The 20,092-nt window shown below is 35.2% G+C and overlaps 3 protein-coding genes and 1 pseudogene across 4 annotated transcripts; 3 read left to right on the top strand and 1 right to left on the bottom strand.

Annotated features, from left to right (window-relative positions):
- Window positions 1-3,286: 3,286 nt before the first annotated feature.
- Window positions 3,287-9,940, top strand: LOC108849513 (putative ABC transporter B family member 8). The gene is made up of 9 exons (XM_018623070.2): window positions 3,287-3,552; window positions 3,953-4,007; window positions 4,087-4,265; window positions 5,087-5,544; window positions 5,844-6,390; window positions 6,461-6,640; window positions 7,002-8,297; window positions 8,574-8,986; window positions 9,369-9,940. The coding sequence occupies exons 1-9, from the start codon at window positions 3,316-3,318 to the stop codon at window positions 9,733-9,735; spliced, it is 3,732 nt and encodes a 1,243-aa protein (XP_018478572.2). The 5' UTR covers window positions 3,287-3,315; the 3' UTR covers window positions 9,736-9,940.
- Window positions 9,941-10,044: 104 nt separating this feature from the next.
- LOC108854841 (uncharacterized) lies at window positions 10,045-12,423 on the top strand. The gene is made up of 8 exons (XM_018628510.2): window positions 10,045-10,503; window positions 10,893-11,030; window positions 11,113-11,181; window positions 11,270-11,341; window positions 11,452-11,534; window positions 11,617-11,748; window positions 11,849-12,062; window positions 12,189-12,423. The coding sequence occupies exons 1-8, from the start codon at window positions 10,108-10,110 to the stop codon at window positions 12,231-12,233; spliced, it is 1,149 nt and encodes a 382-aa protein (XP_018484012.1). The 5' UTR covers window positions 10,045-10,107; the 3' UTR covers window positions 12,234-12,423.
- A 154-nt stretch (window positions 12,424-12,577) lies between these two features.
- On the top strand, window positions 12,578-13,267 carry LOC108854842 (uncharacterized; annotated as a pseudogene).
- Window positions 13,268-13,404: 137 nt separating this feature from the next.
- Window positions 13,405-16,596, bottom strand: LOC108854840 (branchpoint-bridging protein). Of its 2 annotated transcripts, XM_018628509.2 has the most exons (9): window positions 16,194-16,596; window positions 16,017-16,094; window positions 15,879-15,918; window positions 15,702-15,784; window positions 15,285-15,362; window positions 15,064-15,114; window positions 14,804-14,938; window positions 14,125-14,713; window positions 13,405-14,025 (listed from the first exon to the last, which is right to left on the bottom strand). In XM_018628509.2, the coding sequence occupies exons 1-9, from the start codon at window positions 16,410-16,412 to the stop codon at window positions 13,532-13,534; spliced, it is 1,767 nt and encodes a 588-aa protein (XP_018484011.2). In that variant the 5' UTR covers window positions 16,413-16,596; the 3' UTR covers window positions 13,405-13,531. The 2 variants fall into 2 exon arrangements, with proteins under 2 accessions (XP_018484011.2, XP_018484010.2); XM_018628508.2 differs by having other exon boundaries at window positions 13,405-14,713; window positions 16,194-16,595.
- Between the last annotated feature and the right edge of the window lie 3,496 nt (window positions 16,597-20,092).

The following is a 20,092-nucleotide window of genomic DNA, read 5'->3' as shown; positions in this document are numbered from 1 at the left end:
AAAACCTAATAATTGAACAGGTCTGGATTCTGATGACACTTGTGAATTGTGATCTATGTCTATTCCTTTGTTTGGATAATATCAAATAAATGAATTTACCAGATTTTCAACATATTCTTTACATCACCAAAATCAAACACTTGTCTAGATGCAGGCATGCATTTAGAGAAAGAAGAAAAAGTAGGCATACATGCATATGTGAGTACGGCTATTGCAATAACGAACCTTGGATTTTTTCTTACTCTTATATGTACTTTAACGCGTAATAAATTTTTTTTAACGCGTATAACTTCTTATTAAAGTGTTTAATCATCTCATATACGCTACCAACGGATGAAGGGTGGAGACAAGGGGATACATCCTACGTGGACGGTGGATGAACCTATAGATATACTTAGGTAACACTATAAGCATTTAGTAGAAAATATATTTTAAAAAGATTATGTTCATAAATTTATGAAAAGTATTATTAGAAAATATTTATTACAAAAATTAAAAGTGAAATAATAAATTACTTTTTGAGTAATACACAAAACAAACAAAAAAAACTATAAGAACATAAAGTAATTATTATTTGCAATAGAAATACAAGATTTTAGAAGGTTCTATTTTAAAGAATAAAAAAATATTTTAAAAATAGAGAAGAAAATATTAAATTGATTGCAAATATTCTGAAAAAAATATGCAAGGCTCATAACAAACGTGTAGAACGCAAACAAAACCTATTAACCAATATCGGAAAAGAGTAATGTACAAACAAATTGTAACGAAGTTCTTAGACAATTTTATATACCTACAGATAGGTATGATGTTGTGTCTAAGCCAGTGTTTAATATTATATGTTTATAAATCAGCCTAAGAAAGCTTTATCAAGTGTATTTAGTAAACTAAGTTATCAAAAAGAAAAAAAAAAAAAGTTATCAAAAAGAAGAAGAAGAACAAGGTGTTCCATTGCAGTTAGGAGGCAAGGCAATTAGACCGTTAGTATGTGTTCCGTCTTTAGTGTATGTATGTTACTTTCCATTTTAGTTTGAGTCTTAGTATATTTTGAACAGAAACATTTACGATTAGGAGATAGTTTAGTAACTTTAGTTCAAGACCCCGATCCACATCACCAAAATTCTTTTCAAGAGGTATTATGTCAACGGTTACAATTTTAAATATCAAAATATTGATAGATTACCCCATGTTAATCTAGAATATATATATTCAAAAAATCCTTAGGCGATAACTAATCGATTTATAGAAGACTAGCGATTATGCGGATTATTCGGAATCTAGGCGAGGCCTAGACGTTAACAAATTATAAATTTGATTTATTTTATATATGTTTTACATTTATATGAGATATTTTAATTTTTAAATTTAGTTATTAAATTATTGTGATGAGTTATCAAAATTAGATATTGAAAACAAAATAAATTAAATAAATTTTTGGATTATACTATCAATATTTCTTAATTTAACATATTTCGACTAATTTAGATCAATTTAAAATAAGTTAGAACATTTTAAACCATTTGAATCTTATAAATAGAATTTTTTTAAAAATCGTTTTAGATGGGATCGAGTTTCCGCCTAAGCACCGTCTAGACCGATTTTCTAGAACCTTGAAAAAAAAAATATATATATATATATAAATTCTTATTTTAAGAACTTCTAATTCAATTTTAAAGCATGAACAAACTATATATCCTTAGAAAATTTAATCTGAAGATACTAAATTGTACTCATTTTGTTTTGAGCTAATAATGATTGTTTTCAAATTTGTATACTTAATTTAGAGCTCTGAACATGATTAGGAGTCACAAAAGGGATATGTCAATGGGATTTACCTTCGTAACTTCCATCAATGCTTTTTTTTCTTTTGGATAAATGTTATTCAAATCCAGAATTTAACATGACTCACATTCCTATAGTATGTTTCAAGTAATGTTTATTTATTTTCAGAAATGGTATCTTACAGTAAAAAAGATAAATATAGTATGTTTCAAGGTTTAGAGAAAAAAGGATTTAACATACATGGTTGACATGATAAAGACAGAAAAAATCCCAAATATGACACTTTTTAAAACTATATTAATTAAAATCAACCCAAAAAATTGGGCTATTAATTAAAATCAACCCAAATATGACACTTTAACAAGCAATAGATTCCCATGATCTCTATCACCTCATTTTTCACAGCTTTTTAAACCATTATTCATTCACTATCTTGCATCTTTTGTTAAATTCTTACAGGACGTTCTCAGAAGATTTCTTAAGCGGAGGTGGACATAAAGTTCCCATGATTCCATATTGCATAGACTCAGCAGCTGATACAAACTTTAATAAATCCAACGACTCCAAAGATGCAGCCTCATTGTTTACATGAACCCACTTCCAAATCATTTCAAATCATAACCCCCACATTCCTTAGGATCAAAGACAAATTAATGGATTGATGTTCCTGTGTTACATTATGTGTATAGTAACTTCCAAGTTTTGTGATGGCAAAAGGATAGAGATTTCAAAAGTAATATAAGGTGTCTGAGGAGGTTGACACAACATCAACATCAATGTTGTTTTAACAATGTTTCTATCTTCTCGAATGAAATCAAGGTTTGTGTCTTTATGTTTTTCTTTTGTTCAATGTAATATCAAAGTAGCAGTTTAGAACTATAGTAAAACTTCTATAAATTAATAATAATAGGACTATGACAATTTATTAATTTATAGAGTTATTAATTTTTAAAAAAGTTCATTTTTTGAAAAAAATGAAAAGTATTTTATTTAGTATTTTATTTAGTAGCCTGCTGCATAATTAGTGGTATATCGTTAGTGGTTTGTCGCTGTGATTCTGTCGTACAAAGAAGGGGATAGAGTATAGCTAATCTTTGAGAAAATGTTAAATACAAAACACGTTTTCAAAACATAAATAAGTGATTTAAACAAAATATATATAAATAAGTGATAGAAACAAATAGAAATACAGATCAGTGTTAAGTTGTCAGATTTCTCTAAAGAATTTATCAAATATTATAACCGTATGTACTAAACAAATATCATAATGAAATATGCATGTGATGAAATAAAATTATCAACAACCATAAGCGAAAGGCATAATAAAGAATACCTAACTATATACACGCCCCACAAATAAAGGTAATTTGATATTTAATTGTTAAAACAAGTAAAGGCAAAAGCTCCTGTAGCACGTCCATTTTGGGTGCATAAAACTTTAACAATCACTAACCTCACTCTTCCTATAAATAAGACAACTCCCCTCGTCGATGTCGTATGAGAAATTACAAGAAAAAAGAGAAAAGAAATAAGATGGCTTCTCGAGAGAAAACCGAGTCAGTATCATCTAAATCGAGTTGTAACATGCATGTAATATTTCGGTTCGCAGATTGGATAGATATAATTCTAATGGTACTTGGTACGGTGGGAGCCATTGGAGATGGCATGTCCACAAACGTGGCGTTAGTGTTCGCAAGCAAAATTATGAATAGCTTGGGCTACGGCCAACACAACCCTCATTCCACTACTTTCAAGGACGAGGTTCAGAAGGTTAGTCATCTTTTAGTTCATAATAAAATCCAAGAAAAGACTGATTTGCAAACCTGATTTGGTTTGTAACATGCGGACCAAAAAAAACAGATGGTATCGGATCGGTTTTGTTATAAGATCAACATTTCTTATGTTTTATTCTATGAAAAAATCTTTAAAATGAAAATATAGCTAATATGAAAAATGAATTCTTTCAATCGTTTTTATGGATCTTTAATCTTGTTTATAAGTAAATTTACTTATGCCTGAAGTGATTTGCAGTTCAATTCGATGACACAATGATCCAACATATTATTACATTCTAGTTTAGCGTTTTCGTGTTAAAGAAAAATACCATGTAATCTTGTGAGAAAATTTCCTAAAACATTCGACCACGACAATAATGAGTTTGTGTGAACAGTGCAGCTTATACTTCGTATACTTGGGACTGGCTATCCTAGGAGTGGCATTTATGGGTACTATCAAAATGGTTTCTTAATTGTTCTACAAATAAGTTTTCAAAGAAAATATGTTAAAATGTGTTCTTTGGTGCAGAGGGGTATTGTTGGAGCAAAACAAGCGAGAGACAAGTGGAGAAGATTCGTCGAACATATCTTAAAGCTGTTCTCCGACAAGAAGTTTCTTTCTTTGAAACAGAAGATGCTTCCGTTTCTGAAATTATTCACACCATTTCCACTGATACTTCTCTCATCCAACAACTTCTTAGTGAAAAGGTATCAAATTCTGACAAAGTATTTCTTAGATGGTTAAGCAGCGTTGTGCTACAAGTATAGAAGATTAAAAAAATTACGTTTAAGATTTAAAACATAAAATACAAACATCCTAAAATACTGCAAAACTAATTGAAAACCCATTCTTAGATGGTTGATTAGCTTTGTGTAAGTTTTTTCTTTTTTTGAAACAAGCTTCGTGTAAGTATAGACCACTCATTCAGTATAATTAATTAAATATACCACACAATTACGTTTAGGAAAGTAGGCATTTAGGAACCATTTTTAAGCTTTCCGAAATTGTGTTTAAAAAAAAGCTTTCGGAGATTAAACGCCACTGGCCAACATTTAGGAAGGGTTAGTAAAAATATACAAACTACAATTTACGTTGAGAATGTTTAAGTCTATTAATTTATATGTCTATATAAATAGTATATCAATTTTTAGTAAAGGTAATTCCACTAAGAGATATATAATAAAAAATAAAAGCTTTTTCATTTCATTTTATTTTATCTTATCTTTATTTTATTATATTCATGTCTTTTTCAATTTTTTGCTTATCAAGATTGCAAAAGCCTAGAAACTTGCTTGCTTTTTCTTGGTTACACAACTTGCAATTTTTAACCCAACCGGCAAATTTACTTGACCTAACTTAAAAATAAATGCTGACATCGTCAATACTGTCACACATCATACAAAGTGTATACTAAATGTAGTGACCTGTGTCTATTATTTAAATTTCTTTAAAAACATTTTCTTTCTTATTTCTAAATATTATATATTTCATGTTGAAGAAAATTATAATTCTGCTGTTATAATCTCAGGTGCCCATATTCTTGATGCACACCTCAGTTTTCATTACAGGCCTCGTGTTTGCGGCTTACTTCTCATGGAGATTAACCCTAGTAGCGCTCCCATCACTTCTTCTTCTTCTAATCCCAGGATTGATCTATGGCAAATACCTTGTTTATTTATCTAAGAAATCATACAAGGAATATGCCAAAGCAAATTCGATCGTGGAACAGGCTCTAAGCTCCATCAAGACCATTCTTTCCTTCACGGCTGAGACTCAAATCATCAAGAGCTACTCAGATATCTTGGAAAGACACAAGAAGCTTGGGCTAAAGCAAGGTCTGGCCAAAGGTTTAGCCGTGGGAAGCACAGGGATCTCTTTCACCATATGGGCTTTTCTTGCGTGGTACGGAAGCAGATTGGTGATGCACAAACAAGAAACCGGTGGACGCATTTACGCGGCCGGGATCTCTTTCATCTTGAGTGGCCTGTAAGTAAGTGAATATTTGCATATTTCTCATATTGGCATGAGAGTTAGACCGAATTTGGATACAGCGGGACGAAACATTTGCATTCAAGTTTAAAATATTTTACATGAGTTGCATAGTCCCCAAATCCTAAAGAAAATTATTAAGATTAGCTTACAAATGCATTTATAATCTCTTAAATTTCAGATTTGACTTTTATCTTTCTGTTTTTTTTTTTATAACCATGGGGATCTGGCCGAGGTCAACCTTTATCTTTCTGTTTTAAATAATTATCATTGAAATATGTCAAACAATGATGCAGTTCTCTAGGGACGGCACTCACTGAGATCAAATATTTCTCTGAGGCTTCAGTTGCGGCAGCTAGAATATGTTCAAGGATTGATAGGGTTCCAGAGATAGATGGTGAAGATACGACTAAAGGGTTCATACCAAATGCAAAGATCGAGGGTAGAGTAGAGTTTGAGCATGTAACCTTTACATATCCTTCTCGTCCAAAATCTATTATTCTCAGGGACTTCACTCTGAGAGCAGATGCTGGAAGAACCGTAGCTCTGATGGGAGCTAGTGGAAGTGGTAAGTCGACAGTTATCGCATTGCTGCAACGGTTCTATGATCCAACAGAAGGGTTTGTGAGGATCGATGGGTTTGACATAAAGACTCTTCAGTTAAAATGGATGAGAGAACAAATTGGTGTTGTGAGTCAAGACCATGCTTTGTTTGGGACCTCCATCAAGGAAAATATTATGTTTGGGAAAGATAATGCATCGATGGATGAAGTAATCTCAGCTGCGAAGGCTGCAAATGCGGATGACTTTATTACACAACTCCCAGATGGTTATGAGACACAGGTGTGTGTGTTTGCTTCAGTTCTTGATTATAAACTTATGTATGTTATTATAACAATTGACATGAAAACAGATAGGTGATCGTGGAGCACTTTTATCTGGAGGTCAAAAGCAACGGATTGCAATTGCACGTGCCATTATTAGAAATCCAGTGATTTTACTTTTGGATGAAGCAACAAGTGCACTAGATGCAGAATCTGAAACATTGATTCAAGTTTCACTTGATCAAGTGGCCACGGGACGAACCACGCTGGTACGTAAAACCACTCTGAAAGTCTTTATGTGTTGTGAACGAATAAAACTTAGAAAAAATAGAATGTGAACTCTATTGCATCAAATATTCGTTTTAGAGTTTCTATATTGATTGTGAGAATGGATAACTTATAAACATTTACTCTCTTCTGGCCTAATGGATGTGGCATTTTACTAATGCATCTAGATTTAGTTCATTTTGGGAATCAATAATATATGTTTTTTTTCTCAACAGCATGCAATATGTAGATTTGAATACAAGGTGATACAGTAACAACATTACAACAACTTTCTATAGACTACATGTTATGGTCTACATATGCATTTTCTTTTGTAATAAAATGCATCTATGGTGAAAACAGGTGGTGGCCCATAAGCTTTCAACAGTAAGAGGAGCGGATCTCATTGCTGTGTTAGAAAATGGTTCGGTTAAAGAAATGGGTTCTCATGAAGATTTGATGACCAAGGACAACCATTATGCAAAACTCATAAACATCCAAAGACAATTTAGCAGCCATGAACATCGACAAGATCTTCAAGAAGGGGTCAAAACTCCTGAGGGAAGACAATACTGGTCTGCCAAGAACAGTTTCAACAGGCTAAGCATAAGGTCTACACCTGATCTCATTGCTTCTCCCATCCCCTTTGAGAGCATTCAGGCAGAAGAACCTGACGATAACCTCCCTTCTACTTCTTTCACTCGACTTCTTCCATTGGTCTCCCCCGAGTGGAAGTCATCTCTCCTCGGTTGCATATCAGCTGCAACATTTGGTGCAATCCAACCGATTTACGCCTTAAACATAGGCGGTATGATCTCTGCTTTTTTCGCCAAAAGCTCACAGCAAATGCAGGACAGGATTCGGATTTACTCCTTAATCTTTATCTCCCTCACCTTTATCTCCATGACCCTTAATCTCATTCAGCATTACAGCTTTGCCAAGATGGGTGAAAGGCTAATGCAAACACTTCGTTTGAGAATGCTTGAAAAGATTTTCACCTTCGAACCAGCCTGGTTTGATGTGGAAGAGAACTCTAGCGGTGAGCTTTGTTCAAGGCTTAGTAACGAAGCATCCACTGTGAAGTCCATAGTATCAGACAGAATCTCCTTGCTCGTCCAGACCATTTCAGGTGTCCTAATAGCCATGGTCATCGGTCTACTAGTTGCATGGAAACTCGCGCTGGTCATGATAGCTGTCCAGCCTCTCTCTGTCCTTTGCTTCTACACAAAGAAAGTTTTACTCACCAGCATTTCACGTAACTACGCCTATGCGCAAAACCGTAGCTCGCAGATTGCATCAGAAGCTGTTTACAATCACAAGATTGTTACATCCTTAGGGTCGACGAAAAAGATTATAGAAATATTTGATAAGGCTCAAGATGAGGCGAGAAGAAAGGGTGAGAAGGCAGCATGGCTCGCAGGGTTTGGGATGGGTTCGGCGCAGTGTCTGACCTTCATGACATGGGCGTTGGACTTTTGGTATGGAGGAGTGCTGGTTCAAAAGGGAGAGATCTCTGCTGGGGATGTGTTCAAGACGTTCTTTGTTTTGGTTAGCACCGGTAAGGTTATTGCGGAAGCAGGAAGCATGACTTCTGATCTTGCCAAGGGCTCAGCCGCCATATCTTCGGTCTTCAAAATCCTTGACCGTCCTTCAGCTCAAGTAAGATACTAACAACCCATTAACATTTCGTTATTTCTTAGACGTTATACAGTTTTCTTTTTATTTATTTTATATGTGTACAAGATATGATAAACTAACAACATAATATTGTTCAAATCCGCTAATTAAAATTGAAAACTAATGTTTACTTTTTATATAATGCAATAAACTAACAACATTAGTTTATTGTACAAGATATATGATAGACTAACAAGTTTATGTTGTTAGTTTATATAGTGCAATAAACTAATGTTTATTTTTCATGGATACGTGAAGGACAATACAAACCATGGAGCAAAGATTGAAGAAATAACCGGGAGAATAGAGGTAAAGAAGGTTGATTTCTCTTATCCAAACCGGCCTAGTATACCAGTGCTCCAACAGTTTTCCTTAGACATCAAGTTTGGGACTAGCATTGGATTGGTCGGTACATCAGGGTGCGGAAAATCAACAGTGATTGCTTTGATCCAACGCTTCTATGACGTGGAAAAGGGATGTGTGAAAATAGACGGCGTAGATTTGAGAGAAATAGATATAAAATGGTATAGAAAACATACTGCACTAGTGAGCCAAGAGCCAGTGGTTTATTCCGGAAGTATCCGCGAGAATATTTTGCTTGGACGGCCTGAAGCGGCCGAGGATGAGGTTATGGAGGCTGCTAAAGCCGCCAATGCTCATGATTTCATCTCGTAAGTATACTCTTACTTTTAGTACTAAAACACATGTCATGGAAATGAGTCGACAAGTAATTACATCCACATTTCTTGTTGGTTATTAGTTTAGGGTTAGGGTTTTTCCTGAAGCATATATATCCAAAACCAGAATCAGTTCTGAACATAAACAAGTGATTGGCTTATGTCCCCACAATTTTTAAGAGTTTATATGCATAAACATAGATCCCAAAAAATATTGTTAATTTTTTTAAAAAATAAATTGTTTATAACCCCAAAATTAAAGAACTTCATGTCCAAAATGAATAAGGGAACGTAGTTGTTGAAAGACTTGATATAAACTCATCTTCAGTCCTATTGTTAGTGATCTTTTTTGTTTTTGTATTTTCTTGCGATAAAGGGCAATGGAGAAGGGATATGAAACTGAGTGTGGAGAAAGAGGAGTGCAGCTATCAGGTGGTCAAAAGCAGAGGCTAGCTATCGCTAGAGCCTTTCTTAGAAATCCTGTGATACTTCTACTTGACGAGGTTACGAGTTCCTTAGACTCTGACTCAGAGCAGGCTGTTCAGGAAGCTCTAGCTCAGATCATGGCTAGCCGGAAGATGACAACTGTAGTTGTGGCTCATCGCCTCAACACCCTGAAGAAATTGGACCGCATTGCGGTAATAGCAGATGGAACCGTAGTGGAGACAGGGAGCTACGACCGCTTGAAGAACATGGGAGGCCAGTTCTCAAGACTCCTTCATGCTCATGATCTCAAATCTTGAGGAACTTTCTTCAGAATAAGGTCAAGAACCGGACCGAATAAAAAAAATATCGACTAAATAAAGTTATGCTGTAGTGTTTAATATAACATTAAATACTAAATGTGTGATAAAATCCAATAACTTATATAAATAATCACTGTACATCCTCCAAATATATAACAAAAAAAAAACAATTTTAATCAAGAGTTCATTAATATTTTTACATTAAATATTTTGATTTTAAATTCTAAAAAACAATTTTAATCAAGAGTTCATTAAACGACGTCGTATTGTAAACAAAACATAAAGCAAAACGATAGGCGTAGCTATAGCCAACAAGCACCAGTACTAAAAAGAGAACACAGAGACCCAAACTTCTATCAAAAAAAATCTATGGCCACAGCTGCTCAGCTCTCCGGCCTTTTTCACCGGCCAACCATCACCGCCGTCGAAAGTGATCGCCTGCGGCATGTAGCCACCACTCATTACCTCGCTATCCCGCGGCGGCGGCGCAGCTTAACGTCTCGGCTGCGGCCGAGTATGAGCCTTCAAGTGGGCAACGAAACGACTCCGACATCGACGGTGGACATGGAACAGCTCGTCGGGTTCCTATACGAGGATCTTCCTCACCTTTTCGACGACCAAGGGATCGATCCGAAGGCTTACGACGAGCGCGTGAAGTTCAGAGACCCCATCACCAAGCACGACACTATAGCTGGATATCTCTTCAACATCTCTCTCTTGAAGAATCTGTTCACTCCCGATTTTCAACTTCACTGGGCTAAACAGGTCTTTTGCTCAAAGTTCTCAACTTTACTCTGTTTCTGATGCAAAGTTGAACACTTTGGGTTGTTTGGTATAATTAGAAACAGAGGAGTTGTTAATAAACAGAGTTGTTAATACAAACTATATGCTTTTGCTACCATAAGTTATAAATGCTATACTGATGCATGTGCTATAGACAGTTCCAACTTTGCTCTGTTTCTGATGCAAAGTTGAACACTTTATTGCCACTCATTGATTGTATATAAGAAACAGAAAAGTTGTTTATAAAACAGAGGAAATGAAGTTAATCACTGTTTAACAACCTCTCTAACTACTTGGTTAACCATGTTATAGAAAATATATGCTTTTGCTACCATAAGTTATAATGATAAGACTGATGCATATGCTTATAGACAGGTCCATACGAGATAACAACAAGATGGACTATGGTAATGAAGTTCTCACTTTTACCGTGGAAACCAGAGCTTGTGTTCACAGGGTTATCAATCATGGTTGTTAATCCAGAAACTAAGAGATTTTGTAGTCATCTGGTATGTCTTTTTTTTTTTTTGTCTTGTGAAATCTTATTTTGTTGGTGTGGTTTTCTGCTTAGTAACAGCTCAAATATTGCAGGACTTGTGGGACTCTATCAATAACAATGACTACTTCTCTTTTGAAGGACTTGTTGATGTGTTTAAGCAGGTGGCTTGTTCTCATTTTATTTCACGTCATGAAGTAATCTCTTGCAAGTGAGTTAAAAGCTTACTCTTATTTATTTTTTAATGGGCAGTTACGGATATATAAAACGCCTGATTTGGAAACTCCAAAGTATCAAATACTGAAGAGGGCAGCAAACTATGAGGTTACATAACTTCTTTCTTTGTGGTTTAAGAGCTTAGGTACCAATATGCACCACGTGTAAATAGAGAATGTGATGCTTGGACTCAAAATACATTTGTAATTGTTTGGCAGGTGAGGAAGTATGAACCTTTCATAGTAGTGGAGACAGATGGTGACAAGCTTTCTGGCTCTTCAGGTTTCAACAACGTGGCAGGGTGAGAGTTGAGGCAATTTCTTTTGTAGTTTGTAAACTCTTCTGGCATTTTTTTTTGTGATCACCAAATGTGGCTTATGAAGGTACATATTTGGGAAAAACGCGACGACTGAGAAAATACCAATGACAACACCAGTGTTTACCCAAGCAACAGATGCTGACCTCTCTGCAGTATCAGTTCAAATTGTCATTCCATCAGGAAAAGATCTCAGCAGGTAAAGCTTATATATATATATATATATATCACAGATATATGATGGAACTGATGAGTAGTAAGTAAAAAGGTTGATTGTTTGGCTGCTTATCCCTATATAGCTTACCGATGCCTAATGAAGAAAAGATAAACTTGAAGAAGCTGGAAGGAGGTTTTGCTGCGGCAGTGAAGTTCAGTGGGAAACCAACGGAGGATGTTGTCCGTGCAAAAGAGAACGAACTGAGGAAGAGTCTGAGTAAAGATGGTCTTAAAGCAAAGACGGGTTGTATGCTTGCTCGTTACAATGATCCAGGACGCACATGGAACTTCATAATGGTATGATTCCAACCTCTAGTGATTCTTTGATGTCTAGTTGGAAACCATATGTTACTCTTTCTGTGACATATATACAGTGTTTTTGGCTCTAAGCTGTTTACTTGTAATCTGCCTTTGCATTTGCAGAGGAACGAAGTTATCATATGGCTTGAAGAGTTCAGCCTGGATTAACTAAGCTATCTGCTTGGCCAAAACGTTACTAAAGTTACCATAATGTATGTAGAGACTCAGTATACTTTATTCTACGTTTGCAGTCATTGTAAGATCACCACACTCCGGAGACGGATACTTTTTCTTTTTGGTTCAGTGAAAAGTTGTATACTTTAGATACAAAAAGCAAAGAGACAAGTTTTTGACTTGACTAGAAGCGAAACGTCTAGAGCTTTAATCCAACTTTACACTAATGAAATATATTATTTGTAACCTTTTTAGATTGATAGATAGATGCTTTGTTAGTCTTTTTTAAACAAAAGACTAAACCAATAAAAAGAGAAGCTGGTTTAGTCAATGAATCATCCAAACCAAACGTTGAGTTATGAGCCCAATTTTTTTTTTATGTTTTACATGCTCAGAAAAGGATGCAGCTGATAAGAGGAAGCTGGTGAGCAAATGGCACCCAACGACAAAGGGAACACTTAGAAGGAACTACAGGGTTACCTTCCAGAGGCGAAGGAAACCGTTTGCTCAAAGCCATTGCATCTTTTCTCTCAGATGATGACCACTTTAGGGATGCAACATCTCACAAGGTTTAACAATAAACACATCTATAATAATCTGCACTTGTTTCTCTCTCCCTCTCTCTGCGTTGGTTAAAAGAACTAAACTGAGATACTACCTGCAGGGTTGTCAGATACGGAGGGAGAGTGCACACGGTCAAAGCGTATGTTGCAACAACGTGAGAGCTCTGTTTGATGAGTTACCAACGCCACATTTGGTGGTTGAGATCACACCTTTTCCAGCCGGCCCGCTTACTGAGAATGATTACCTTAAGGCTGAGAAGCTGGAAAAGGTTCTTAGGTCAGGCCCCAACAGTTGAACCCATCTGGTACTCAGAGAGTGTTCTACTTATGTGTCTAATTTCCAAACCTGTACATACTCTGCCATCTTTTGACGCTATCAGACTGTTAGTTTATAAGCATCATTGTCATGATTAAAAGATCATTTGAAGCTACAGAATATTAAATGGACAGAAGGAGTTTTGTGTCTGAGCATTGTAGAAAATAGTTAATGATTTCCTCACGCCATCGTCAATGTTACTATGCTAAAGCTGCCATCATCAAGTAACACAACAACAAAAGCACAATAGAATTTTTTCTGCCGAACTTCAATTTTACCATTAAAATCACAAAAGACGAGCATTTATACATGGAAAAAGACAAAGCCAGTGCTTTAGAACTTCTGTTAGGAAAATTATATCCAATATTATCTCTTTTTCCTCGGTAATGAAAAAAACAAACACTAATGGGTCATCATGCGTCACTAGGTGAAAAAGGATCATATACTTGATGCACACCTGCGTTAAACCGGTGGCGAATCTGTGGTTGGCCATTTGGATTCAGGTTATCACTATGAAACACTGGTCTTGGAGGGAAAAGAGCAGAACGTTGCGGGAACTGAGCTTCAGGGAAGTTCCTAGGCATCACCTGAGGCAACGGAGGTCCAAAGGTCTGCAAGTTGGAAGATCTCACGTTACCATGAAATGGTCCAGGCAGGTGGCGCAGGGGTTGATCCATCTGCCTCCCAAACTGCTGTGATCTTGTGAAGCTTTGCCCAAAATGTTGGGAGGCTGGACTGACGGATGGGGCTTGAAATATCAGAGGAGGGAGATGAATTGTTTGAGAGTTGGGTCTAGGAGATATATGTGCTTGTGGATGGAAACCGAAATCCCCGTGAAATGGCCTTGGAGCTGTATTCGTGGATGGATAAGTAGGAAGAGGACCAGCAGGCCTGCCAGCAATATGTGCTGACACCGACATGGGACGCAGAGAACCAGAAGAAGCATATTCTGTTAGATGTTTCAGATTGATACTCGAGGGAAAGGGAACTGATGGTAGTTCAGTACCTAGCTGATGAGCTACCGGAGCCAGAGGCCGTACTGATTGGGACATGTTGCTTGAGATTATGTCTGGCAACAGCGTGGGTCTAAATCCACTGCTAGGTACAGGTTGGAACGTTGATAGGGTTGACGGCCTCATTGTAGATCGTGGTCCCATTGGTTGTACCTGACTGCCAGAATATGGAGGCACAGTCGAAAAACCTGGTTGAACCACGGAGTAGGGCCTTGGTGTGCTGGAACGGTTAAAAGAGAACAAATCTGGTGGACGAGGGACTTGAAAGTCAGGACGTAATGATGTGTTATGATGAACTGGAATTGGTTGCTGTGCAAAAAGAGGATTGGTTGGCAGTTCTTGATCCGGGATACGATTACCAAGACTTGGAGCAGAGGGATTAAGAGGTGGATGAAATGGAACTTGATTTGAAGCCAACGGAAAAGAGGAACCACGCTCTTCGAGTTGGGTTTCTGGTGGTTGGCCAGAGCTGTCAGTGGGCTGTTCAGAGTTTGGGTCAGCAGTCGCGTTAATGTTGCCTGGAACGGTTGAAACGTCTTCGGAATTAGAAGATGGAGGAGCAGCCTCAGCTCCTGTATTTCCCTACAAGGGAGAATGATATAGTCTGACACGTTAAATAACAAATGCTATATCATACTTCTAATAAGCTTATAGTAACTTCTAGCGACTCACAGACACTGATGAGATAAGCAGCTCAATTACAGCAATAGCTGCATCTACTTTTTCGTAAGTGTCGGATGATATCTGAAAATATAATTCTTGCCAGGACGTCTGGATCTCATTTTCATCTGATGGAGAAAGTTCAACCTGCATATATGAAGAAACCTTGAAATGAGAATACTGAGAAGTTTTAAGGACAAGCATGGAGAGGCAGAGCAGTAATAATGAGAGTCTGATATGGTTGTCTCGAAGATGGTTTATTCCAATTTTACCTTCTCTCCTCCTGTTTTAGTACCAAAAACTTGTACTTTGGCTCCAGTCTCCTGTAGTGTTCCCAAAATGAAACTAGTTAGCTCGTATACAGATTGAATAGTAATCAATTTGTGTTAGAAAGCAAGGAAGAAATGTGAGAAATAGACAGAAGGCTGTTAACACGAGGCAGATATGGAACTATAGCTGCGAATAGCAGCCATGAAATTTGTAGGTGGCTTACTTTTTCGAGCTGTTTCTGCGTATCACCTTGGGGACCAAATATGAGACTTAGGAAGCTAAAATCAGAATGTTCCTTGACCTGAAAAAGAACAAGTCCATACAATATCAGCTTCCAGAAAGCTGAATTTGTTACATGGCTCTAAAAACAGAGATCCAAAAGATTGTAATGCAGGTTGAAGCAGTATTATACCATCAAACCCGCAAGTGAGAAGAAAAAATAAAATAAAGGCCAGTGAAAGTGAATAGCTTTTTAAATGCTCTATCAAAAATACTGCATGAGCCATCTCCAAAACAAATCTACAAGACTACTGTGAGGTACTAAGGTTCAACAATTATACAAAGATTTAACATGACAATAACACACACATGCAAGATTTTGATAAAGGCTTTTAAACCCGCTAGTCAAGTAAGAACTTACATCAATCGGCAATCTAGCTTCTTTCAGCACAGGCTTATAGTCAGGTGGAGCCTTAAACCTCGGATTCAACTCAAGTATCTCCCCTATAATTAAAAAAAAAAAAAAGCTGCATGTCATGACACTCAAGGGAAATGCCAAACATGAAGAGAGAATGAATTGAGGGAAACTACAACATACCAATTGCTTCACGTTTTTCAAACTCCAGATGTTCAGCAATCTTGATCCATCATAGATGACAGGAAGAAGAGCAAACACTCATCTTTACACAGCAAAATAAACGAAACCACAATAAGAAGTGATGAAAAGATGACTTACATCACCGTTGGTTTCTCTATTAGCCTCGGCTTCATGAGTTCCCGATTCCAATTGCTGCGTAATTTGATCCAAGCGTTTCTGCTCATAAGAAAACAAACACACGAGACTCCTTCTTCAGCAATTTCAACATACTCAAACACAATCAATCACACATTGATGAATAGCTTCGACTCTAACCTGGTAAGCCGAGACTCTGCTCTTCTTGACTGAAACGTCTTGCGTCAAATCAGGTCCCCACTTAGTCTTCCTCTTCCCTAGCTTCGTGAGCGTTCCGTTATCCTTGCCGCCGCGTTGTAAAATGGGGATCAGTGATCCGGATAACTTGTTTTTAGGGATTACGAATCCAGATTTGGCACCGAACATTGAGATCTTCGGTCCGCTAGTAGTAGATGTCATCTTCCACTGCGTTGTTGCGGCGGAGGGAGGAGTCGATCGGAGGTGAATGTTGCGGCGGAGTTTGTTCTCCGTCGATCAGAGAATCACGTTATCGATTGCTAATTGGATCGGTTAATGGTTTTGAGGAAAGGGCGTTATGTTTTTTTCTTTTCTTTTTTTTTGTTCACTGCGTTATGTTTTTATTAATTTTATTTTCTGCTGTATATTATAAAGTTTTTTTTTTTTGTTAGCAGCCATTTGTTTAAATCGAGTGGTAATCGAGTTCAAGTATTTTTGAAGAGATGCTCGTTTTAGTGAACAAAGGAAAAGAAGAGATGCTCGTTCTGATCTGATCGAACATCACTGCATCCTTTTTACTTTCTTGACAAGAGATTTTTTTTTTTTCTAAATTGTAAATATTATAGATGAATAAAAGATACTACAAAAAAAGATCTCAGGACTAAACCATCTTGGCAAAAATAAAACAAAAAACAAGATGAAACACAATTTAAACCTAACAACAGATTAACCTAATTCAGCTACATAGCCATGAGCAAGCAAAATTGCTTTCTATATTTCCTTGTTGAGATGATGTTTCTTAGCTTCCTGTCAATGTTTTTGAATACAGTCGCCGGAGAGATGGAAATTTGATTGTGAATCAAATTATTCCTTTGTTTCTATAGGTGGTAAATCACTGTTTGGACAGCTACCTTTCTTAGGAAGCTTAATTGTACCAAAGATGCAACTCTGATCCAAGACAGTAGCTCCGCCCAGTCAGTGATACTTGTTGTTAGAGATTGGCATCTGATAAACACTTCCGGCCAAACTTCATGGCTATACTCGCAAGAGAGCAAAAGATGATCCCTGGTTTCATCAAACTTTGCACAGAACAGACAGAGTGGAGTGATAGGTAAGCCCCAGGCTACTAGTCTTGCTCTCGTTGGCAGTCTATCATAGTTCGCGATTCACATGATAGACTGCCAACGAAAGCTCCTTAGACCGAGTCCACCTTCCTCCTTAGGAAAACATACAATGGTCCAAGCCACCTTTGCTATGCTTCTCTTGTCTACATCATCAGATCACAGAAACCTAGACCAAAGAGATTCGATGGTTGTAATGCAGCCTTTTGGCAGAATGAAAGCCGATAGCCAGAAGTTAACTGTGCTAAATATGACTGTTTTGAGCAATTGCAGTCTTCCCGAGAAAGATAAAAGCTTAACAGACCAGGCATGGAAACTCATATTGAGTTTGGTCAAGAGAGTTCACACTAAATTTTTAGGCTTCAAACTATGAGAAAAAATTGAATCCCAAAAAACATCTCGTAAATGACATAATGAAATTAATTCGAAAACAAAAACCTGCTAATCAACTGGATCATGTCCATCAAATCTAAACAATCCAAATCTATTTGAACTGTAATAATATATAAAATTTCATAAGTAAGACATCGCTCATTCTCTAAAGTATAAACAAGGATTTATAGAGATCATGACATGTATATACTATTATTTGCGAAGTGATTTTTTGCAACGGAGCTCTTACGGTAAAAGTTAAAGTGGTCAAAGTCGATGATACCTTTAATGAATTTTATACATAATTAATTATATAATCAAAAACAAATTTTTATTAATAATTATTTTAATAAGATAATTCTTATATTTTGTATTGTTATCTTAACACATACTTTTCAATTATAAAAAAAAATCTATATTATTATTTGCGAAATGATTTTTCGCAACGGAACTCTCACGTTAAAAGTTAGAGTGGTCAAAGTCGATGATACACTTAACGAATTTTATACATAATTTATTATACTATTATTTGCGAAGTGATTTTTCGCAACAGAGCTCTCACGTTAAAAGTTAGAGTGGTCAAAGTCGATGATACCCTTAATAAATTTTATACATAATTATTTATATAATCAAAAAGGAATTTTTATTAATAATTATTTTAATAAGATAATTCTTATATTTTGTGTTGTTATTGTAACACATATTTTCAATTATAAAAATAAGAAATAAGATATAAACATATAATAATTAAGTGGTTAAATTCAATGTTACCCTTAATGAATTTTATATATAATTAAAAACAACTTTATTAATAATATATAATTTTATAAAAAAAATATTTTTTCAATTATAAAACTTATAAAATAACATATAAACTATTTTTAATTAAATACTTATCAATTAAAAAAGTTATATAAAGATATTTTCTAAAATATTTCTAATATGTGAATATTTTCTTTTAAAATTAGAGCACAATAATATATATATATATATATATATATATATTAGTGAACTTTTTCATATATATAATTTGATGTTTGATTTAATGTTTTTTAAAATATAAATAATAAATTATCATGTTGGTTTTTAAATTAATAAAATATAAACTAATAAATATTTGTAAAATGATTAAATCCGCACGTGCGATTAAAACATCTGCGTTAAAACATCTACGGTTAAAATACCTAGTGTGTTGTATTTACAGTTTGTCTTCTCCTCTCTCCAACTTTATATTTTCAACCGGTTCTTTTTATTATGTTGTTAGGCCATTTTATCAGAGAAAAACTTTTAGATTGGGCCACTGTATAAATTTTGTTTTTAAATGAGTTTCGTTTTGGGCTTACGTATTTACTCTCCTATCCATTTGGAACGAGCATCTTTTCTTTTTCTTTGTTCACTAAACGAGCATCTCTTCTATTTTCTTGTGTCGATCAGATCAGACTATCCACACGAGGAACAAACTCAATCGTTTACTGGTTTCACGTTTCTTCTTTATTTAGGATACTTCTTTTTAATAAACCTTAGTATTACAAAGTGAATTGATTATCACATTAACTCGTCCAAGTTGAATATCTTAAGATTAGTATTAAAAGTAATCAAATAGTCTGTTAATAGACTATCATGTAAACTATATATGAGTTGAAATGCAATATTAAATTGAGTAAATGCTAATAACTTTGTTTTTGGTTGAAATCAAACTCTAGATAAAAAGATTTACGCTGTGTCCCCGAATTCCTATCAATATTAGGGTTGGGCGCAAGGCGATTACTTGCAATTTTGCATGTACTTGCGATTTGATTTGTCTTTTACGAATAATAAAATTTTCGACTTATACTTGACTTTTTAGAAACGAATACTTGCTATTTCGAGTACTTGATAAAAAATTAATTACTTGCAATTTATTTATTTTGCTCTATTACTTACTATTTACGAATACTTATAAACTATTTACAAGTACTTGTAAACTATTTACGAGTACTTATGAATTATTTACGAGTTTTTTGAAATATTTAAAAACTATTTACTAAACAATACTCTATTAGAAATAGATATCTAATAGCTATGAAAGTATGTTTTGCATATTCTATTTAAAATAACATATGAATTACTTTAAACGAAATATTTGTTCATATCATAAAGAAGATAAATAAAAAATGCATTCTCCAAATAAGTAACAAGTAATAACAAATCATATAACTAAATGTCTTAATACTTATTATTATGTAATATTTGACTAGATGACAGACGAATATTTTAAACCCAAAATAGATAAGAAATAAGTAACAAGTATAAGATGAATAATGAGTATTTATATTCAATCCTAAATGCAAGTAAAAGAAAAGATAAATACGAAAAAAATAATTAATAGATCATGTAACAAATAACAAGTAATGGAGTAAGCAACGGGGT

The sequence above is a fragment of the Raphanus sativus genome, chromosome 4 (genome assembly GCF_000801105.2).
Source record: "Raphanus sativus cultivar WK10039 chromosome 4, ASM80110v3, whole genome shotgun sequence".
Taxonomy (NCBI): Eukaryota; Viridiplantae; Streptophyta; class Magnoliopsida; order Brassicales; family Brassicaceae; genus Raphanus; species Raphanus sativus.
This window is presented reverse-complemented; position numbering and strand designations above follow the sequence as displayed.